The 20,947-nt window shown below is 45.8% G+C and overlaps 1 protein-coding gene across 50 annotated transcripts in view; it reads right to left on the reverse strand.

Moving 5' to 3' along the window:
- Nucleotides 1-20,947, reverse strand: part of LOC118380369 (tumor protein 63-like) — a 195,757-nt gene that overhangs the window by 96,204 nt on the left and 78,606 nt on the right. Inside the window, exon 1 of one of the 50 annotated variants that reach the window (XM_052468686.1) lies at nucleotides 6,609-6,784. The exons of the other annotated variants lie outside the window; for them this stretch is intronic. Within the exon in view, the coding sequence (XP_052324646.1) occupies nucleotides 6,609-6,650 (42 nt within the window). The 5' untranslated portion in view covers nucleotides 6,651-6,784. Of the gene's footprint in view, nucleotides 1-6,608; nucleotides 6,785-20,947 lie in introns of those variants that run through there. 50 annotated transcript variants of the gene reach the window in all.

Here is a 20,947-nt window from a genome sequence, read left to right on the forward strand (position 1 = left end):
ATATCTTTGAGACATCTTAGAATATCTTTGAGACATCTTAGAATATCTTTGAGACATCTTAGAATATCTTTGAGACATCTTAGAATATCTTTGAGACATCTTAGAATATCTTTGAGACATCTTAGAATATCTTTGAGACATCTTAGAATATCTTTGAGACATCTTAGAATATCTTTGAGACATCTTAGAATATCTTTGACTTAGAATATCTTTGAGACATCTTAGAATATCTTTGATACATCTTAGAACATCTTTGAGACATCTTAGAATATCTTTTAGACATCTTAGAATATCTTTTAGACATCTTAGAATATCTTTGAGACATCTTAGAATATCTTTGAGACATCTTAGAATATCTTTGAGACATCTTAGAATATCTTTGAGACATCTTAGAATATCTTTGAGACATCTTAGAATATCTTTGAGACATCTTAGAATATCTTTGAGACATCTTAGAATATGTTTGAGACATCTTAAAGTCTCCAAACCCCTTGGGAAAATATTGAATTCCCACAAAGTTCTCTTTCAATATTCCTCTGATCATATAAGCACTGTAGCGTTCCCTAAATACAGTCAGTCTTGTGTGGCTGGATAAAAAATAATGGAACTAATTTTCCCCCCTCTATTTGCAAAGACCTATTGAGAGCAAGAGTGGTGAACTGACCCCAGATTAAAAACCCACAAGATGGGGTCTTAGATCTCAGCTGAAGTCCTCTATCTACACCCCCTTCACTTGGGACTAACAGTGTGTGTTGACAACAGTACTATACAGTGAAAGCAGAGAGGAGTGGCCAAGTATAGGTAGATTGACTGGTCACCTGAGCACTAACACTGGTGGGCTTTAGGAGAACAAATAGACACAGGTATTTAGACCTAACAACCATTTTAGAAGCCATCTTATAAAGTGGGGAGAGTAGCAGATTGACACCAGACTGTCATCACACCAGGAGACTGTCATCACACCAGACTGTCATCACACCAGGAGACTGTCATCACACCAGGAGATTGTCATCACACCAGGAGACTGTCATCACACCAGGAGATTGTCATCACACCAGGAGACTGTCATCACACCAGACTGTCATCACACCAGACTGTCATCACACCAGACGACTGTCATCACACCAGACAGTCATTACATGGGCTTGCTCCTACCTATCTCTCTGATTTGGTCCTGCTGTACGTACCTACACGTACGCTACGGTCACAAGATGCAGGCCTCCTTACTGTCCCAAGAATTTATAAGCAAACAGCTGGAGGCAGGGCTTCTCCTTTAGAGCTCAATTTTTATGGAATGGTCTGCCTGTCCATGTGAGTGACGCAGACTCGGTCTCAACCCTTAAGTCTTTACTGAAGACTCATCTCTTCAGTAGGTCCTATGATTGAGTGTGTCTGGCCCAGGGGTGTGAAGGTAAGGTGAACGGAAAGGCACTGGAGCAACGAACCGCCCTTGCTGTCTCTGCCTGGCTGGTTCCCCTCTCTCCACTGGGATTCTCTGCCTCTAACCCTATTACAGGGGCTGAGTCACTGGCTTACTGGTGCTCTTCCATGCCGTACCTAGGAGGGGTGCGTCTCTTGAGTGGGTTGAGTCACTGACGTGGTCTTCCTGTCTGGGTTGGCGCCCCCCCTTGGGTTGTGCCGTGGGGGAGATCTTTGTGGACTATACTCAGCCTTGTCTCAGGATGGTAAGTTGGTGGTTGAAGATATCCCTCTAGTGCTGTGGGGGCTGTGCTTTGGCAAAGTGGGTCGGGTTATGTCCTGCCTGTTTGACCCTGTCCTGGGGTATCGTCGGATGGAGCCACAGTGTCTCCCGACCCCTCCTGTCTCAGCCTCCAGTATTTATGCTGCAATAGTTTGTGTCAGGGGGCTTGGGTCAGTCTGTTATATCTGGAGTATTTATCCTGTCTTATCCAGTGTCCTGTGTGAATTTAGGTATGCTCTCACTAATTCTCTCTCTCTCTCTTTCTCTCTGAGGACCTGAACCCTAGGACCATGCCTCAGGACTACCTGGCCTGATGACTCCTTGCTGTCCCCAGTCCACCTGGTCGTGCTGCTGCTCCAGTTTCAACTGTTCTGCCTGCGGCTATGGAACATTGATCTGTTCACCGGACGTGCTACCTGTCCCAGACCTGCTGTTTACAACTCTCTCGAGACAGCAGGAGTGGTGGAGATACTCTGAATGATTGGCTATGAAAAGCCAACTGACATTTACTCTTTAGGTGCTGACCTGTTGCACCCTTCGACAACCACTGTGATTATTATTATTTAACCCTGCTGGTCATCTATGAACATTTGAACATCTTGGCCATGTTCTGTTATAATCTCCACCCGGCACAGCCAGAAGAGGACTGGCCACCCCTCATAGCCTCGTTCCTCTCTAGGTTTCTTCCTAGGTTCTGGCCTTTCTAGGGAGGTTTTCCTCGACACCGTGCTTCTACACCTGCATTGCTTGCTGTTTGGGGTTTTAGGTTTCTGTACAGCACTTTGTGACATCAGCTGATGTAAGAAGGGCTTTATAAATACATTTGATTGATCACACCAGACTGTCATCACACCAGGAGACTGTCATCACACCAGACTGTCATCACACCAGGAGACTGTCATCACATCAGGAGACTGTCATCACACCAGGAGACTGTCATCACACCAGGAGACTGTCATCGCACCAGACTGTCATCACACCAGGAGACTGTCATCACACCAGGAGACTGTCATCACACCAGGAGACTGTCATCACACCAGACTGTCATCACACCAGGAGACTGTCATCACACCAGGAGACTGTCATCACACCAGACTGTCATCACACCAGGAGACTGTCATCACACCAGACTGTCATCACACCAGACTGTCATCACACCAGGAAACTGTCATCACACCAGGAGACTGTCGTCACACCAGGAGACTGTCATCACACCAGACTGTCATCACACCAGACTGTCATCTTTACAGACAAACTAATGGAACCAATAAACTAGCAAACAAATAAATATGCTGTCCTTTATGTTTAATGTCATTAGCAGACAGTTAGGAACTGTTCAACTGCACAGAAAGCATATTACAAAAATATCTTCATGACAATTTTCGTAAAAATACGAGATAAAATAAATGTGCTTGAAAATCCAGAAAGATTGACGTTAAGAAGGACTGTAATACAACTATATTCTAGCCTCTACAAAAAACAATTTGACTTGCTCAAAGTGAAGCGATATTTTAAAAGGAATGATATAATCCTAAATAAACAAACAAAACCCTTATCTGTCATTAGGAAAGAAGGAAACAGGGATAACTTTCTATCATGTAATTTCTTTCTCCAAGACCAGAAGGTCTTTTCCAGATGGTTATTATAGCAGAGAATCAACCCTTATTTAATGCCCATGTCACACCTTGTAATTCTAACTGCCAAAACATCTGTAAACCCTACATTTCTGGTTCCAGTACATTATATAGTGGCTCCATTTTGGACAACCCAAAATAAATAATTTTAGTTGTCCCCATGTAGCTTACTCATACAAACATTTTACGTTCTTTAAATGATTCCATTTAACCATCTTAAACTATGATACATTATATTGGGCTATATTGTATATTATATTATATTGTTTCCATACAAAGGGACCATTTCCTGTTCATAAGCTCCAATAGTTCTACTCCACAATGCTCATCAAATCACAGCTCCCCATCTCCAGATCCACCCCTCAATCACAGCCACCATTTTATCTACTGTCTACAAAAATAAATCAAACACAGAAAAAAATGACAAACTCACACAATAAAGTTGCAAGACAATTTGGGGAGACGAATCAAAGATTATTATATTAATTTACATTTCTGTAATGTAACAATTAGGCAATCAAAAAAACACACAGCCTTAAATCACAGTAAAGCAATGCAATCCATGCCATAATTAATGAACCCTCATCGTCTTGTCTAATGAATGGTAAAACACAGATGGAACTATTAGAGCTATAGTAACTATTGGAGCTTATGTAACTATTGGAGCTTATGTAACTATTAGAGCTATAGTAACTATTGGAGCTTATGTAACTATTAGAGCTAATGTAACTATTGGAGCTTATGTAACAATTAGAGCTATAGTAACTATTGGAGATATTGTAACTATTAGAGCTAATGTAACTATTAGAGCTAATGTGACTACTGGAGCTAATAGAACTAATGGAGCTAATGGAACTACTGGAGCTAATGGAAAAATTGGAGCTAATGGAACAACTGGAGATAATGGAGCTGATGGTACTAATGGAGATAATGGAACTACAGGAGCTAATGGAACTACAGGAGCTAATGGAACTACTGGAGCTAATGGAACTACTGGAGCTAATGGAGCTAATGGAACTAATGGAGCTAATGGAACTACAGGAGCTAATGGAACTACTGGAGCTAATGGAACTACAGGAGCTAATGGAACTACTGGAGCTAATGGAACTACAGGAGCTAATGGAACTACAGGAGCTAATGGAACTATTGGAGCTAATGGAACTACAGGAGCTAATGGAACTATTGGAGCTAATGGAACTACAGGAGCTAATGGAACTATTGGAGCTAATGGAACTACTGGAGCTAATGGAACTATTGGAGCTAATGGAACTACAGGAGATAATGGAACTACAGGAGCTAATGGAACTACAGGAGCTAATGGAACTATTGGAGCTAATGGAATTACTGGAGCTAATGGAACTATTGGAGCTAATGGAACTATTGGAGCTAATGGAACTACAGGAGCTAATGGAACTATTGAAGCTAATGGAACTATTGAAGCTAATGGAACTACAGGAGCTAATGGAACTACAGGAGCTAATGGAACAATTGGAGCTAATGGAACTACAGGAGCTAATGGAACTACAGGAGCTAATGGAACTACAGGAGCTAATGGAACTACTGGAGCTAATAGAACTAATGAAGCTAATGGAACTACAGGAGATAATGGAACTACAGGAGCTAATGGAACTACAGGAGCTAATGGAACTATTGGAGCTAATGGAACTACAGGAGCTAATGGAACTATTGGAGCTAATGGAACTATTGAAGCTAATGGAACTACTGGAGCTAATGGAACTATTGGAGCTAATGGAACTACTGGAGCTAATGGAACTACAGGAGCTAATGGAACTACAGGAGCTAATGGAACTATTGGAGCTAATGGAACTACAGGAGCTAATGGAACTACAGGAGCTAATGGAACTACAGGAGCTAATGGAACTACAGGAGCTAATGGAACTACAGGAGCTAATGGAACTACTGGAGCTAATGGAACTACAGGAGCTAATGGAACTACAGGAGCTAATGGAACTACAGGAGCTAATGGAACTACTGGAGCTAATGGAACTACTGGAGCTAATGGAACTACTGGAGCTAATGGAACTACTGGAGCTAATGGAACTACAGGAGCTAATGGAACTATTGGAGCTAATGGAACTATTGGAGCTAATGGAACTACTGGAGCTAATGGAACTACTGGAGCTAATGGAACTATTGGAGCTAATGGAACTATTGGAGCTAATGGAACTATTGGAGCTAATGGAACTATTGGAGCTAATGGAACTATTGGAGCTAATGGAACTATTGGAGCTAATGGAACTACTGGAGCTAATGGAACTATTGGAGCTAATGGAACTATTGGAGCTAATGGAACTCCAGGAGCTAATGGAACTATTGGAGATAATGGAAATATTGGAGCTAATGGAACTATTGGAGCTAATGGAACTATTGGAGCTAATGGAACTACAGGGGCTAATGGAACTATTGGAGATAATGGAAATATTGGAGCTAATGGAACTACTGGAGCTAATGCAACTACTGGAGCTAATGGAACAATTGGAGCTAATGGAACTACTGAAGATAATGGACATTTTGGAGCTACTGGAACTACTAGAGATAATGGAGCTATTGGAGATAATGGAGCTAACGGAACTACTAGAGATAATGGAGCTATTGGAGAAAATGGAGCTAATGGAACTACTAGAGATAATGGATCTATTGGAGATAATAGAGCTAATGGAACTATGGTGAGTCAGTAGTTGTGACTCCAGATGTTAACAGGGCTAATGGCAGAGTGCAGGGCCACATCTCAACAGGACAGGGTAGCGGAGCAGAGCAGCCATTTCATACAGCGCCTCTTCCTCTATTCAACAAACACTCCAGGTGTTTACATTCCCCTGCACACACACACACACACAACGCCGCACACACGCAGATAAACACATACAAAGCCACTGAATCGAAACACAAACTAAAAGTAATCTGCTGCCTAAACATCTTTGTCCATTTGTTTGTCTGTGAGTGCCACAGACAGATTTAAAATTCGTTTTGAACTATTTCAACTTTTTCAAATTCCTTCTTTATGTTAAAGCCCCTATATCACCACGAAGCCCTAAGCCGCCAATAAACTCCGACACCAAATCACAGCAAAAAGATTTAACGGGGTGAAAATGTTAAAATATAAAAACGGCAGTAACACTACTAATAAGGTATTGATATATTTAGCATTTCTCCAGTCCCACTCCCACCATGGAGCTCCAGAAGCTCCATGGAGCCAAGGAGACGTTAGCGGTCCCTGATGCCCCAGTAGGTGCCTCCTCCCTGGGCCTTACCTCGCTGTACGACGTGGGCGTCCCCGTCTCCAGATACAACATGTTGGCGCTGAGGTTGAGCAGTGCTGTGTGCTCCACTGACTCCAGGATGAACCTCTGGTCCCTGTCTCAGTCTGAATAAACGAGTGGCTATGAGGACTATGGATGACAACAGGACAGGACAGGCAAAGAGTCTCTATAGGAATCTATGGGAAGGAGATATATACCAGGGGGGGTTGAGAGGAGGAGAGGAGGAGGGGTCTGAGGAGCTACCTGTCCAATACCTGGGGTGGTGAGTCCACACCCATCTCCTTGACTACCTCTCTGCTAAGACAGACAAACAGCTCACTTAGTTCAATCCATTCAAAACAACCAGGACACTTAATACAGTGATTGCTTTCAATGCAACCTGATTTATATCAATTTAATGTACATTTCAGTTAGACCTGTCATGTTCTGAGGTTAAAACAACACCATATCCACGTCTCTGTTGTACAGAACAACTCAAAGTGACAAGACATAGCTCCGAATATCCACACAGACTGGTACATTCTAATGTCCTTAAATTATACCAATGCTGAATGGAACTGAACTGACGTCTACTAGCTGAACGAGGCTAATGAATAGCACACTGAAGAGGCTAATGAATAGCACACTGAATAGGCTAATGAATAGCACATTGAAGAGGCTAATGAATAGCACATTGAAGAGGCTAATGAATAGCACACTGAAGAGGCTAATGAATAGCACACTGAATAGGCTAATGAATAGCACATTGAAGAGGCTAATGAATAGCACACTGAAGAGGCTAATGAATAGCACATTGAAGAGGCTAATGAATAGCACATTGAAGAGGCTAATGAATAGCACACTGAATAGGCTAATGAATAGCACATTGAAGAGGCTAATGAATAGCACATTGAAGAGGCTAATGAATAGCACACTGAAGAGGCTAATGAATAGCACACTGAATAGGCTAATGAATAGCACATTGAAGAGGCTAATGAATAGCACACTGAAGAGGCTAATGAATAGCACATTGAAGAGGGTAATGAATAGCACATTGAAGAGGCTAATGAATAGCACACTGAATAGGCGAATGAATGGCACATTGAAGAGGCTAAAGAATAGCACATTGAAGAGGCTAATGAATAGCACCCTGAATAGGCGAATGAATGGCACATTGAAGAGGCTAAAGAATAGCACATTGAAGAGGCTAATGAATAGCACCCTGAATAGGCGAATGAATGGCACATTGAAGAGGCTAATGAATAGCACATTGAAGAGGCTAAAGAATAGCACACTGAAGAGGCTAATGAATAGCACATTGAAGAGGCTAATGAATAGCACATTGAAGAGGCTAATGAATAGCACACTGAAGAGGCTAAAGAATAGCACATTGAAGAGGCTAATGAATAGCACCCTGAATAGGCGAATGAATGGCACATTGAAGAGGCTAATGAATAGCACATTGAAGAGGCTAAAGAATAGCACACTGAAGAGGCTAATGAATAGCACATTGAAGAGGCTAATGAATAGCACATTGAAGAGGCAAATTACACATGAACGCTATATTGCAGCCGTGAGCATTTCCTCTTCACTGAGCCATTTACTGTTTCTCCTATTACACAAACCTTCATTTGTCATTTAAACAAAGACATTTGAGAAGTTATAATAGTTTCTAAGTTTAAGATTGAGTATATGATACAGACAGAACCTGAGAGCTGAATCGAGGCCTGAGGTACAAGTGAAGAAGGGCAGGCAAAGCACAGGATAAATAAGATATTGAATTGCATGTGAAATCAAAAAGTAAAACTTAATTTGACAATTGGATATATTTCAGCTATATATTGGAGTTTTTAGAGCCTGAAAAGGTTTTTATATATAATGATAAGTACTTTTCATAGCTTAAGAATAGCTAACACAGCTTACAAATGACCACGACTAACCTGTAACCTCGCACATAGATGCGGTACCGGTACCCCCTGTATATAGTCTCGTTACTAACCGGTACCCCCTGTATATAGTCTCATTACTAACCGGTACCCCCTGTATATAGTCTCATTACTAACCGGTACCCCCTGTATATAGTCTCATTACTAACCGGTACCCCCTGTATATAGTCTCATTACTAACCGGTACCCCCTGTATATAGTCTCATTACTAACCTGTACCCCCTGTATATAGTCTCATTACTAACCGGTACCCCCTGTATATAGTCTCATTACTAACCTGTACCCACCCTGTACATAGTCTCATTACTAACCGGTACCCCCTGTATATAGCCTCATTACTAACCTGTCCCCCTTGTATATAGTCTCATTACTAACCGGTAACCCCTGTATATAGTCTCATTACTAACCGGTGCCCCCCTGTATATAGTCTCATTACTAACCTGTACCCCCTGTATATAGTCTCATTACTAACCAGTACCCCTGTATATAGTCTCATTACTAACCTGTACCCCCTGTATATAGTCTCATTACTAACCGGTACCCCCTGTATATAGTCTCATTACTAACCTGTACCCCCTGTATATAGTCTCATTACTAACCGGTACCCCCTCTATATAGTCTCATTACTAACCTGTACCCCCTGTATATAGTCTCATTACTAACCGGTACCCCCTGTATATAGTCTCATTACTAACCTGTACCCCCTGTATATAGTCTCATTACTAACCGGTACCCCCTGTATACAGCCTCGTTATCATTGTTGGTTAAGGGCTTGTCAGTCAGCATTTCACAGTAAGGTGAATAAAGTTTGATTTGACAGTGAAAAAAACTGTAAACAAACGTTACCATTATGCTCGTATGTAATCAGATCTGTAGTTAGCTAGGCTCACACGTTAACATTATCAAGTGCTAGGCTAAATTGAAGACAGTACTGCAACCTGAGTGGCTGGAGGTATTATAGGAGGGGTGGTTGATGACAGTGCATGGTAAGTAGGGGTGGAGGTGGGGTAAATTCTATTCCTGCAGGACAAGAAGGGGAAAGTCTCTCTGACCCGAAGTTAAACTCTTTCAAAGCAGTCACGAATACTCACTCCTATATAACCTGGAGTCATCTGGAGTGATCGTCTGCAATCAGCAGCCACACCCAAACAGGTCACCTAGGGATGGAAATTAAGCTAGCCCGCTAGCCTGAGGCTAGCACCTTTTTTTAGTACAGGCTAGTAAAACATGTACCAAACTAATAACTCAAATTTTGCCAAACTAGCACACTGAAAACATTGCATGGAATTTTAGACTGTAGACAGGCCAACCCGGGCCAGTAGAAATATCCCTGACTGGTCAGTAGGTTAGATGTTAAAGCTCCACACCCAGCCCTGGACCCTGAACCCTGGACCCTGGACCCTGGACCCTGGACCCTGGACCCTGGACCCTGATCCCCTGGATCCTGGGGCTACAGACCTACAGGTCAACCTGGCCCCTGGACCCTGAACCCTGGACCCTGGACCCTGGACCCTGGACCCTGGACCCTGGACCCTGGATCCTGGACCCTGAACCCTGGACCCTGGACCCTGGACCCTGGACCCTGGACCCTGAACCCTGAACCCTGGCCCCTGGACCCTGAACCCTGGACCCTGGACCCTGGGGCTACAGACCTACAGGTCAACCTGAACCCTGGACCCTGGACCCTGGACCCTGAACCCTGAACCCTGGACCCTGGACCCTGGGGTTACAGACCTACAGGTCAACCTGAACCCTGAACCCTGGACCCTGGACCCTGGACCCTGAACCCTGGACCCTGAACCCTGGACCCTGGACCCTGAACCCTGAACCCTGGACCCTGGACCCTGAACCCTGGACCCTGAACCCTGGACCCTGAACCCTGAACCCTGAACCCTGGACCCTGGACCCTGGGGCTACAGACCTACAGGTCAACCTGGCCTGGCTGCAAAGTAGAGGGACACTTTAAACCAAATGGACCCTATTATTGTTTTATGTTATAGCCTCCCACCTCCCTCCCTTGGTACGGTGGCCTCATCTCATTCAAGGATTCGCCTCCTTTGAAACTGGTAATTAGTTGAGCTAGCTAAACAAACTTCTAATTATGTTAACACAACAGCAGGTAGCATGTTGAATAGAGGTTATGTTAGTGGTTTCTGAATACCCATTAGAGTTGGAGCAGTACTAGTGTGTTTTCATTGGTAATACAGAGAACACAGCTGGTTTAAGACAAGCAGACAGCTGTGTAGAGAATACAGCTGGTTTAAGACAAGCAGACAGCTGTGTAGAGAATACAGCTGGTTTAAGACAAGCAGACAGCTGTGTAGAGAATACAGCTGGTTTAAGACAAGCAGACAGCTGTGTAGAGAATAGAACTGGTTTAAGACAAGCAGACAGCTGTGTAGAGAATATTTCAGATTTGTCTACATATTGAAAAGTCCAGTGATGATCCTGCTGACTAAGGTAAATGTCACTCTGCTCTCATAGTTTGTAACCTTCAAGTCACTTGAATGACCTTTATAACACAAAGCCAAATGTTATTATTAATGTTAATGTTAATGTTATTATTATGTTATTTGTTCAGGCCAGGGTGTGACATGGGGTTATTGTATTGTCGTATTGGGGTTTTTGTAGGCATTGGGATTGTGGTTGATTAGGGGTGTGTCTAGCATACGCTTGGCTGCCTGAGGCGGTTCTCAATCAGAGTCAGGTGATTCTCGTTGTCTCTGATTGGGAACCGTATTTAGGTAGCCTGAGTTTCACTGTGTATTTCGTGGGTGATTGTTCCTGTCTCTGTGTAGTTTCACCAGATAGGTTTCACGTTCCGTTTGTTGTTTTTGTTTATGTATAAGTTATTTCATGTATCGCGATCTCTTTATTAAAGACATGAGTAACCACCACGCTGCATTTCGGTCCGACTCTCTTTCGACAAACGAAGAACGCCGTTACAGTGACGTGGTTAAGGTGTCACCACAAGGTGACTCTGGTGACACAGCAGCACAAAGGGAGCAGAGCCCTTAACCTGATCCTCGCAATAATCACAAATTACAGCACAGCTGTGGTGACGAGGGGGTTAAAATCTCTGACAGAGGACCAGTCTTCAGGGGACTACTGCTTACTGCTTATCAGCAGGACAGAATATGGGGGTGACATTTAAAGAAATTAGAATTCAATCAAATACATCAATAATACATTTTCATATTTCGGCAACAGGATGGAGATCAGTGATTAAAGCTTGAGTTACTTCTAAACGGTAGTAGGAACAGGATGGAGATCAGTGATTAAAGCTTGAGTTACTTCTAAACGGTAGTAGGAACAGGATGGAGATCAGTGATTAAAGCGTGAGTTACTTCTAAACGGTAGTAGGTAAACTACTCACTGTGTACAAACTGGTTGAAACAACGTTGTTTCAATGTAATTTGTCAACGTATACTGTAAAATACATTGGATTTGAAAAAAGTACTGTTGTTTTGAGGGAGAGATTTTCAGGGTGAAATTTCTACCACAAGAATATGTCATCATTAGGGTGATCGCATATAAAATACCCACATGTGGGACAACAGGATGATTTTGCAGGACACTGTAGCCTACATGAAGACCCTCCTGCTCATGGAGTAGTGCCAAGGAGACCCTCATAAGTTTGATGAAATTACCTTAAATATTTCATTCTAATATAGCTATGTACAAAGCCCCTCCCCACCCCACCCCACCCCGCCAAGCCCCTCCCCACCCCACCCCGCCAAGCCCCACCCCACCCAGCCCCTCCCTCCCCTCCCCACCCTGCCCCTCCCCCCGCCTTCAGAAAGTATTCATACCCTTTGACTTATTACACATTTGTTGTGTTACAGCCTGAATTAAAAATTAATTAAAAATATTTTTTTCTTCTTCTCTTATCTACTTACACACAATACTCCATAAAGATACATTGGCAGTCAGTACAGCTGTGAGTCTTTCTGGGTAAGTCTCTAAGAGATTTCCACACCTGGATTGTGCAATATTTGCCCATTATTCTTTTCAGAATTCTTCAAGCTCTGTCCAATTGGTTGTTGATCATTGCTAGACAACTATTTTCAGGCCTTACCATAGATTTTCAAGTAGATTTAAGTCGACTCAGGAACATTCACTGTCTTCATGGCAACCATCTCCCTCCAGTATGTATATATGTGGCCTTGTGTTTTAGGTTATTGTCCTGCTGAAAGGTGAATTCCTCTCCCACTGTCTGGTGAAAAGCAGACTGAATCAGGTTTTCCTCTAGGGTTTTGCCTGTGCCTAGCTCCATTCAGTTTATTTTTTATCCTGAAAAACTCCTCAGCCCTTAATGATGACAAGCATACCCTTAACATGATGCAGCCACCACTATGCTTAAAAATATGGATAGTGGTACTATTGGATTTGTCCCAAACATAACACTTTGTATTCAGGACCAAAAATGTATATTTTTTTCTAGTGTACAGCAGATGTGTCAAATCAAAGTAAAAGCCATTTTAAAAAAAACACGAGTCTGCGGCCAGGCATATCCTATTACGTTTGTTTTTACAAAAAAAGTGGGCAAACACCTGGCTCAAACTGTCCATTGATTGGATGCTGTATACAGCGTTTAACATATTAAAACAAAAAATATATATTTGTCCAACCTTTGTTGCTATGGTTGCAGATGCGCATAATATGCTGAGACCCTAATCAAAAAGTCTTCAATAACACCCAAATAACAAAGACTTAGCTACAGGTTGTTGTAACATTTAAACTAAAAACATGTTTCACTGCATGGATCACCGGTGCGGTTGAATGCAGCATTTGCTGTATGGTGCAATCAACATGTATTGTAGTTGTGTAGCCAGCCTAGACTACTGCTCAAATGTTTCTGTAATAGGCCTGCCTATATGTTTCTTCTTTTACAGTTTTAGTGGTTATTCACTATCAAGCTTTAAAAACCCCAAGCCAGACTGCAACATTTTAGTCGAACTGTGTCAGGTGTCTGTACATTGTCCCTCCGCTGCGCGCTGTAAAGCAGGACAGCAGCGCAGTTGAAGTTTAATTCATCAATGTGAGAGGTTAAGGATGACTCAGCTGTTGACTCATTTATTTATACTCGTTTGTTTTGTCCTATTGTCCTTTAGTCGTAATTTATACCCGCGTGTGAATCATTTATCTTATAACTTTTTTGACAACCAAGACGCCATTTTCTGTAGACTACAGCAAAGACCCGTTGGAACCGAAACTTGGCACGGACATTTCGCCTACAACACGTTTAAACTTTCGGGCCGGTAGACGATTCGTTCAGTGCCACTGATTTGCGATGATATGATACAGTTAGCTCGTGTGGGTGTGTGGCAATACACTGCTGTTTGGCGTGCAGCACGTTGGCAGGGCTTCCTGTATGCAAGCAAAGTGTAATTAATAACTTCACCATGCCCAAAGGGATATTCAATGTCTGCTTTTTTTATTTTATTTTTATTTTTTACCAATAGGTGCCCGTCTTTGCGACGCATTGCAAAACCTCCCAGGTCTGTGTGGTTGAATCTGTTTGAAATGCACTGCTCATCAGGGACCTTACAGATAATTGTACGTGTGGGGAACAGAGATGTGGGGTAGCCACTCAAAAACCATGTTAAACACTATTATTGTCCCTGCAACTTATTATGTGATTTGTTAAACAAATGTTTACTCGTGACTTGCCATAACAAAGGGGTTGAATACTGATTGACTCAAAGACATTATAAAAGACAGTTGAGTCTTGACAGGGTTTGGAACATACTGTAGCAAGTTTAGTTGCTATATAATTTTCCTGTGTCTGATGTCTACACATTTATATTCTAGACAACGCCCACATGGCTGTTCATTGGTCAATGTAACTATCCAACTTAGTATAACATAAAACATTTTTAAAAAACATAAAAATATGTTGTTGAAAATCCCGATTTAAAAAAAGAATAATCCCAAAATGTCAGGAAATCCACCATGGCAGATTTGAGGTAAATATCTTCCGTGTAAGAAGAGGGACCTATGTACCAACTGTCACAACTCTAGGTCATATGGTGTGAGGTCATGAGTAGGGCTGTGAAGGTGACCTTATTACCGCCACACCGGCAACCAGGAGACCGTAGTCAAATTCCATGTCACCGTTGAGTCTCCAAAACAGAGCTCTGATGCCTCTGATGGTAGACTACCAAACTGAGCCCTGATGGTAGCCTACCAAACTGAGCCCTGATGGTAGCCTACCAAACTGAGCCCTGATGGTAGCCTACCAAACTGAGCCCTGATGGTAGCCTACCAAACTGAGCTCTGATGGTAGCCTACCAAACTGAGCTCTGATGGTAGCCTACCAAACTGAGCTCTGATGGTAGCCTACCAAACTGAGCTCTGATGGTAGCCTACCAAACTGAGCCCTGATGGTAGCCTACCAAACTGAGCCCTGATGGAAGCCTACCAAACTGAGCTCTGATTGTAGCCTACCAAACTGAGCCCTGATGGTAGCCTACCAAACTGAGCTCTGATGGTAGCCTACCAAACTGAGCTCTGATGGTAGCCTACCAAACTGAGCTCTGATGGTAGCCTACTAAACTGAGCTCTGATGGTAGCCTACCAAACTGAACTCTGATGGTAGCCTACCAAACTGAACCCTGATGCCTCTGATGGTAGCCTACCAAACTGAGCCCTGATGGTAGCCTACCAAACTGAGCCCTGATGGTAGCCTACCAAACTGAGCTCTGATGGTAGCCTACCAAACTGAGCTCTGATGGTAGCCTACCAAACTGAACTCTGATGGTAGCCTACCAAACTGAGCTCTGATGCCTCTGATGGTAGCCTACCAAACTTGCTAGCAGACAGTCGACAATGGCCACTCTATTGTCCCTCTAAGATCAATGCAAATAAAATTAAAATAAAACACTTCATGATCGCCTTGGCATTCAGAGTTTGAGCGGAATTTGTACAGTGAGAGCCAGCTCCTCAGGATCACCTGATGTACAGTGAGAGCCAGCTCCTCAGGATCACCTGATGTAGTGAGAGCCAGCTCCTCAGGATCACCTGATGTAGTGAGAGCCAGCTCCTCAGGATCACCTGATGTAGTGAGAGCCAGCTCCTCAGGATCACCTGGTGTAGTGAGAGCCAGCTCCTCAGGATCACCTGATGTAGTGAGAGCCAGCTCCTCAGGATCACCTGATGTACAGTGAGAGCCAGCTCCTCAGGATCACCTGATGTAGTGAGAGCCAGCTCCTCAGGATCACCTGATGTAGTGAGCCAGCTCCTCAGGATCACCTGATGTAGTGAGAGCCAGCTCCTCAGGATCACCTGATGTAGTGAGAGCCAGCTCCTCAGGATCACCTGATGTAGTGAGAGCCAGCTCCTCAGGATCACCTGATGTAGTGAGCCAGCTCCTCAGGATCACCTGATGTAGTGAGAGCCAGCTCCTCAGGATCACCTGATGTAGTGAGAGCCAGCTCCTCAGGATCACCTGATGTAGTGAGAGCCAGCTCCTCAGGATCACCTGATGTACAGTGAGAGCCAGCTCCTCAGGATCACCTGATGTAGTGAGAGCCAGCTCCTCAGGATCACCTGATGTAGTGAGAGCCAGCTCCTCAGGATCACCTGATGTAGTGAGAGCCAGCTCCTCAGGATCACCTGATGTAGTGAGAGCCAGCTCCTCAGGATCACCTGATGTAGTGAGAGCCAGCTCCTCAGGATCACCTGATGTAGTGAGAGCCAGCTCCTCAGGATCACCTGATGTACAGTGAGAGCCAGCTCCTCAGGATCACCTGATGTAGTGAGAGCCAGCTCCTCAGGATCACCTGATGTAGTGAGAGCCAGCTCCTCAGGATCACCTGGTGTAGTGAGAGCCAGCTCCTCAGGATCACCTGATGTAGTGAGCCAGCTCCTCAGGATCACCTGATGTAGTGAGAGCCAGCTCCTCAGGATCACCTGATGTAGTGAGAGCCAGCTCCTCAGGATCACCTGATGTAGTGAGAGCCAGCTCCTCAGGATCACCTGATGTAGTGAGAGCCAGCTCCTCAGGATCACCTGATGTAGTGAGAGCCAGCTCCTCAGGATCACCTGATGTAGTGAGAGCCAGCTCCTCAGGATCACCTGATGTAGTGAGAGCCAGCTCCTCAGGATCACCTGATGTAGTGAGAGCCAGCTCCTCAGGATCACCTGATGTAGTGAGCCAGCTCCTCAGGATCACCTGATGTAGTGAGAGCCAGCTCCTCAGGATCACCTGATGTAGTGAGAGCCAGCTCCTCAGGATCACCTGATGTAGTGAGAGCCAGCTCCTCAGGATCACCTGATGTAGTGAGAGCCAGCTCCTCAGGATCACCTGATGTAGTGAGAGCCAGCTCCTCAGGATCACCTGATGTAGTGAGAGCCAGCTCCTCAGGATCACCTGATGTAGTGAGAGCCAGCTCCTCAGGATCACCTGGTGTAGTGAGAGCCAGCTCCTCAGGATCACCTGATGTAGTGAGAGCCAGCTCCTCAGGATCACCTGGTGTAGTGAGAGCCAGCTCCTCAGGATCACCTGATGTAGTGAGAGCCAGCTCCTCAGGATCACCTGATGTAGTGAGAGCCAGCTCCTCATAGCTGGAAACTCATTGCAGGTTTTGAAACATCACTATTTTGTTACTTTTAATCCTTTATTTTTTTTTTAAAGAACAGATCATAGAAATTCACTTTGGTGCTGGAAATAATGAATATGAGGTTGAAAAGTGGTGGAATTGCCCTTTAAAGAGCCTTTTCCTAAATCTCCTAGATTAGTGCTGTATCGTGTGTCATGGTGCAGAGAGAGAGAGAGAGACCTGGTTTTGAGACTGACTGATATCTTCCCTCCATATTGACAGACAGACGGCAAACGGTACAGAGGCCAAGGCTGGGAAATGGCATTTGCAGTGATATGTCAGCTCATTGTGTTTGGTTTGAACACTGGCCCATCGCCTTTGACACACATCCTGAGGTTGTTTCAGTGACACTGCAACCCACCACCTCTGACCTCTTCTGCCTAGTCACCTGCCATCCAATGTGTGTCACACTCGGTCAACTACGCTGAATTGGGACCTCCCCGAGTGGCACAGCGGTACTGCGTCGCAGGGCTAGAGGAATCACTACAGAACCAGGTTCGATCCCGGGCTGTGTCAGTCACGACCATGAGGCGGCGCACAGTTGGCCCAGCGTCGTCAGGGGCTCGGGAGAGAGTTTGGCCGGCTGGGATATCCTTGTCCCATTGCACTCTAGCGACACCTCGTGGCGGGCAGGGTGTATGCATGCTGACTTCGGTCGCCATGTGTACGGTGTCTCCTCCGACACATTGGCGTGGTTGACTTCCGGGGTTAAAGCGAGCAGTGTGTCAAGAAGCAGTGCGGCTTGGCGGGGGTCGTGTTTCGGAGGGTGCATGGCTCCTGAACTTTGTTGCAATAGAATTCACATGGCTGTTGATGGTTAGGTGTTTGAATACTTTCTGATGTAAACTTAAAGAGGTGTTCAGAAGAGAGACAAGAGAGCCTGGGTGGTTCCCCAACAGAAGTGTTAGGACACCTGGGTGGTTCCCCAACAACAGTGTTAGGACACCTGGGTGGTTCCCCAACAACAGTGTTAGGACACCTGGGTGGTTCCCCAACAACAGTGTTAGGACACCTGGGTGGTTCCCCAACAGTAGTGTTAGGACACCTGGGTGGTTCCCCAACAACAGTGTTAGGACACCTGGGTGGTTCCCCAACAGTAGTGTTAGGACACCTGGGTGGTTCCCCAACAACAGTGTTAGGACACCTGGGTGGTTCCCCAACAACAGTGTTAGGACACCTGGGTGGTTCCCCAACAACAGTGTTAGGACACCTGGGTGGTTCCCCAACAGCAGTGTTAGAACACCTGGGTGGTTCCCCAACAGCAGTGTTAGGACACCTGGGTGGTTCCCCAACAGCAGTGTTAGGACACCTGGGTGGTTCCCCAACAACAGTGTTAGGACACCTGGGTGGTTCCCCAACAACAGTGTTAGGACACCTGGGTGGTTCCCCAACAGCAGTGTTAGGACACCTGGGTGGTTCCCCAACAGCAGTGTTAGGACACCTGGGTGGTTCCCCAACAGCAGTGTTAGGACACCTGGGTGGTTCCCCAACAGCAGTGTTAGAACACCTGGGTGGTTCCTCAACAGCAGTGTTAGGACACCTGGGTGGTTCCCCAACAGCAGTGTTAGGACACCTGGGTGGTTCCCCAACAACAGTGTTAGGACACCTGGGTGGTTCCCTAACAACAGTGTTAGGACACCTGGGTGGTTCCCCAACAGTAGTGTTAGGACACCTGGGTGGTTCCCCAACAGCAGTGTTAGGACACCTGGGTGGTTCCCCAACAGCAGTGTTAGGACACCTGGGTGGTTCCCCAACAACAGTGTTAGGACACCTGGGTGGTTCCCCAACAACAGTGTTAGGACACCTGGGTGGTTCCCCAACAGCAGTGTTAGGACACCTGGGTGGTTCCCCAACAGCAGTGTTAGGACACCTGGGTGGTTCCCCAACAGCAGTGTTAGGACACCTGGGTGGTTCCCCAACAACAGTGTTAGGACACCTGGGTGGTTCCCCAACAACAGTGTTAGGACACCTGGGTGGTTCCCCAACAGTAGTGTTAGGACACCTGGGTGGTTCCCCAACAGCAGTGTTAGGACACCTGGGTGGTTCCCCAACAACAGTGTTAGGACACCTGGGTGGTTCCCCAACAGCAGTGTTAGAACACCTGGGTGGTTCCTCAACAGCAGTGTTAGGACACCTGGGTGGTTCCCCAACAGCAGTGTTAGGACACCTGGGTGGTTCCCCCAACAGTGTTAGGACACCTGGGTGGTTCCCCAACAACAGTGTTAGGACACCTGGATGGTTCCCCAACAGTAGTGTTAGGACACCTGGGTGGTTCCCCAACAGCAGTGTTAGGACACCTGGGTGGTTCCCCAACAGCAGTGTTAGGACACCTGGGTGGCCCCCCCCAACAGTGTTAGGACACCTGGGTGGTTCCCCAACAGCAGTGTTAGGACACCTGGGTGGTTCCCCCAGCAGTGTTAGGACACCTGGGTGGTTCCCCAACAGCAGTGTTAGGACACCTGGGTGGTTCCACAACAGCAGTGTTAGGACACCTGGGTGGTTCCCCAACTGACAGTGTTAGGACACCTGGGTGGTTCCCCAACAGCAGTGTTAGGACACCTGGGTGGTTCCCCAACAGCAGTGTTAGGACACCTGGGTGGTTCCCCAACAGCAGTGTTAGGACACCTGGGTGGTTCCCCAACAACAGTGTTAGGACACCTGGGTGGTTCCCCAACAGCAGTGTTAGGACACCTGGGTGGTTCCCCAACAACAGTGTTAGGACACCTGGGTGGTTCCCCAACAACAGTGTTAGGACACCTGGGTGGTTCCCCAACAGTAGTGTTAGAACACCTGGATGGTTCCCAAAACAGCAGTGTTAGGACACCTGGGTGGTTCCCCAACAGCAGTGTTAGGACACCTGGGTGGTTCCCCAACAACAGTGTTAGGACACCTGGGTGGTTCCCCAACAGCAGTGTTAGGACACCTGGGTGGTTCCCCAACAGCAGTGTTAGGACACCTGGGTGGTTCCCCAACAGCAGTGTTAGGACACCTGGGTGGTTCCCCAACAGCAGTGTTAGGACACCTGGGTGGTTCCCCAACAGTAGTGTTAGGACACCTGGGTGGTTCCCCAACAGCAGTGTTAGGACACCTGGGTGGTTCCCCAACAGCAGTGTTAGGACACCTGGGTGGTTCCCCAACAGCAGTGTTAGGACACCTGGGTGGTTCCCCAACAACAGTGTTAGGACACCTGGGTGGTTCCCCAACAACAGTGTTAGGACACCTGGGTGGTTCCCCAACAGCAGTGTTAGGACACCTGGGTGGTTCCCCAACAGTAGTGTTAGGACACCTGGGTGGTTCCCCAACAGCAGTGTTAGGACACCTGGGTGGTTCCCCAACAGCAGTGTTAGGACACCTGGGTGGTTCCCCAACAGCAGTGTTAGGACACCTGGGTGGTTCCCCAACAGCAGTGTTAGGACACCTGGGTGGTTCCCCAACAACAGTGTTAGGACACCTGGGTGGTTCCCCAACAGCAGTGTTAGGACACCTGGGTGATTCCCCAACAGCAGTGTTAGGACACCTGGGTGGTTCCCCAACAACAGTGTTAGGACACCTGGGTGGTTCCCCAACAGCAGTGTTAGGACACCTGGGTGGTTCCCCAACAACAGTGTTAGGACACCTGGGTGGTTCCCCAACAGCAGTGTTAGGACACCTGGGTGGTTCCCCAACAACAGTGTTAGGACACCTGGGTGGTTCCCCAACAGCAGTGTTAGGACACCTGGGTGGTTCCCCAACAACAGTGTTAGGACACCTGGGTGGTTCCCCAACAACAGTGTTAGGACACCTGGGTGGTTCCCCAACAGCA

This window comes from Oncorhynchus keta, chromosome 1 (genome assembly GCF_023373465.1).
Source record: "Oncorhynchus keta strain PuntledgeMale-10-30-2019 chromosome 1, Oket_V2, whole genome shotgun sequence".
Classification (NCBI taxonomy): domain Eukaryota; kingdom Metazoa; phylum Chordata; class Actinopteri; order Salmoniformes; family Salmonidae; genus Oncorhynchus; species Oncorhynchus keta.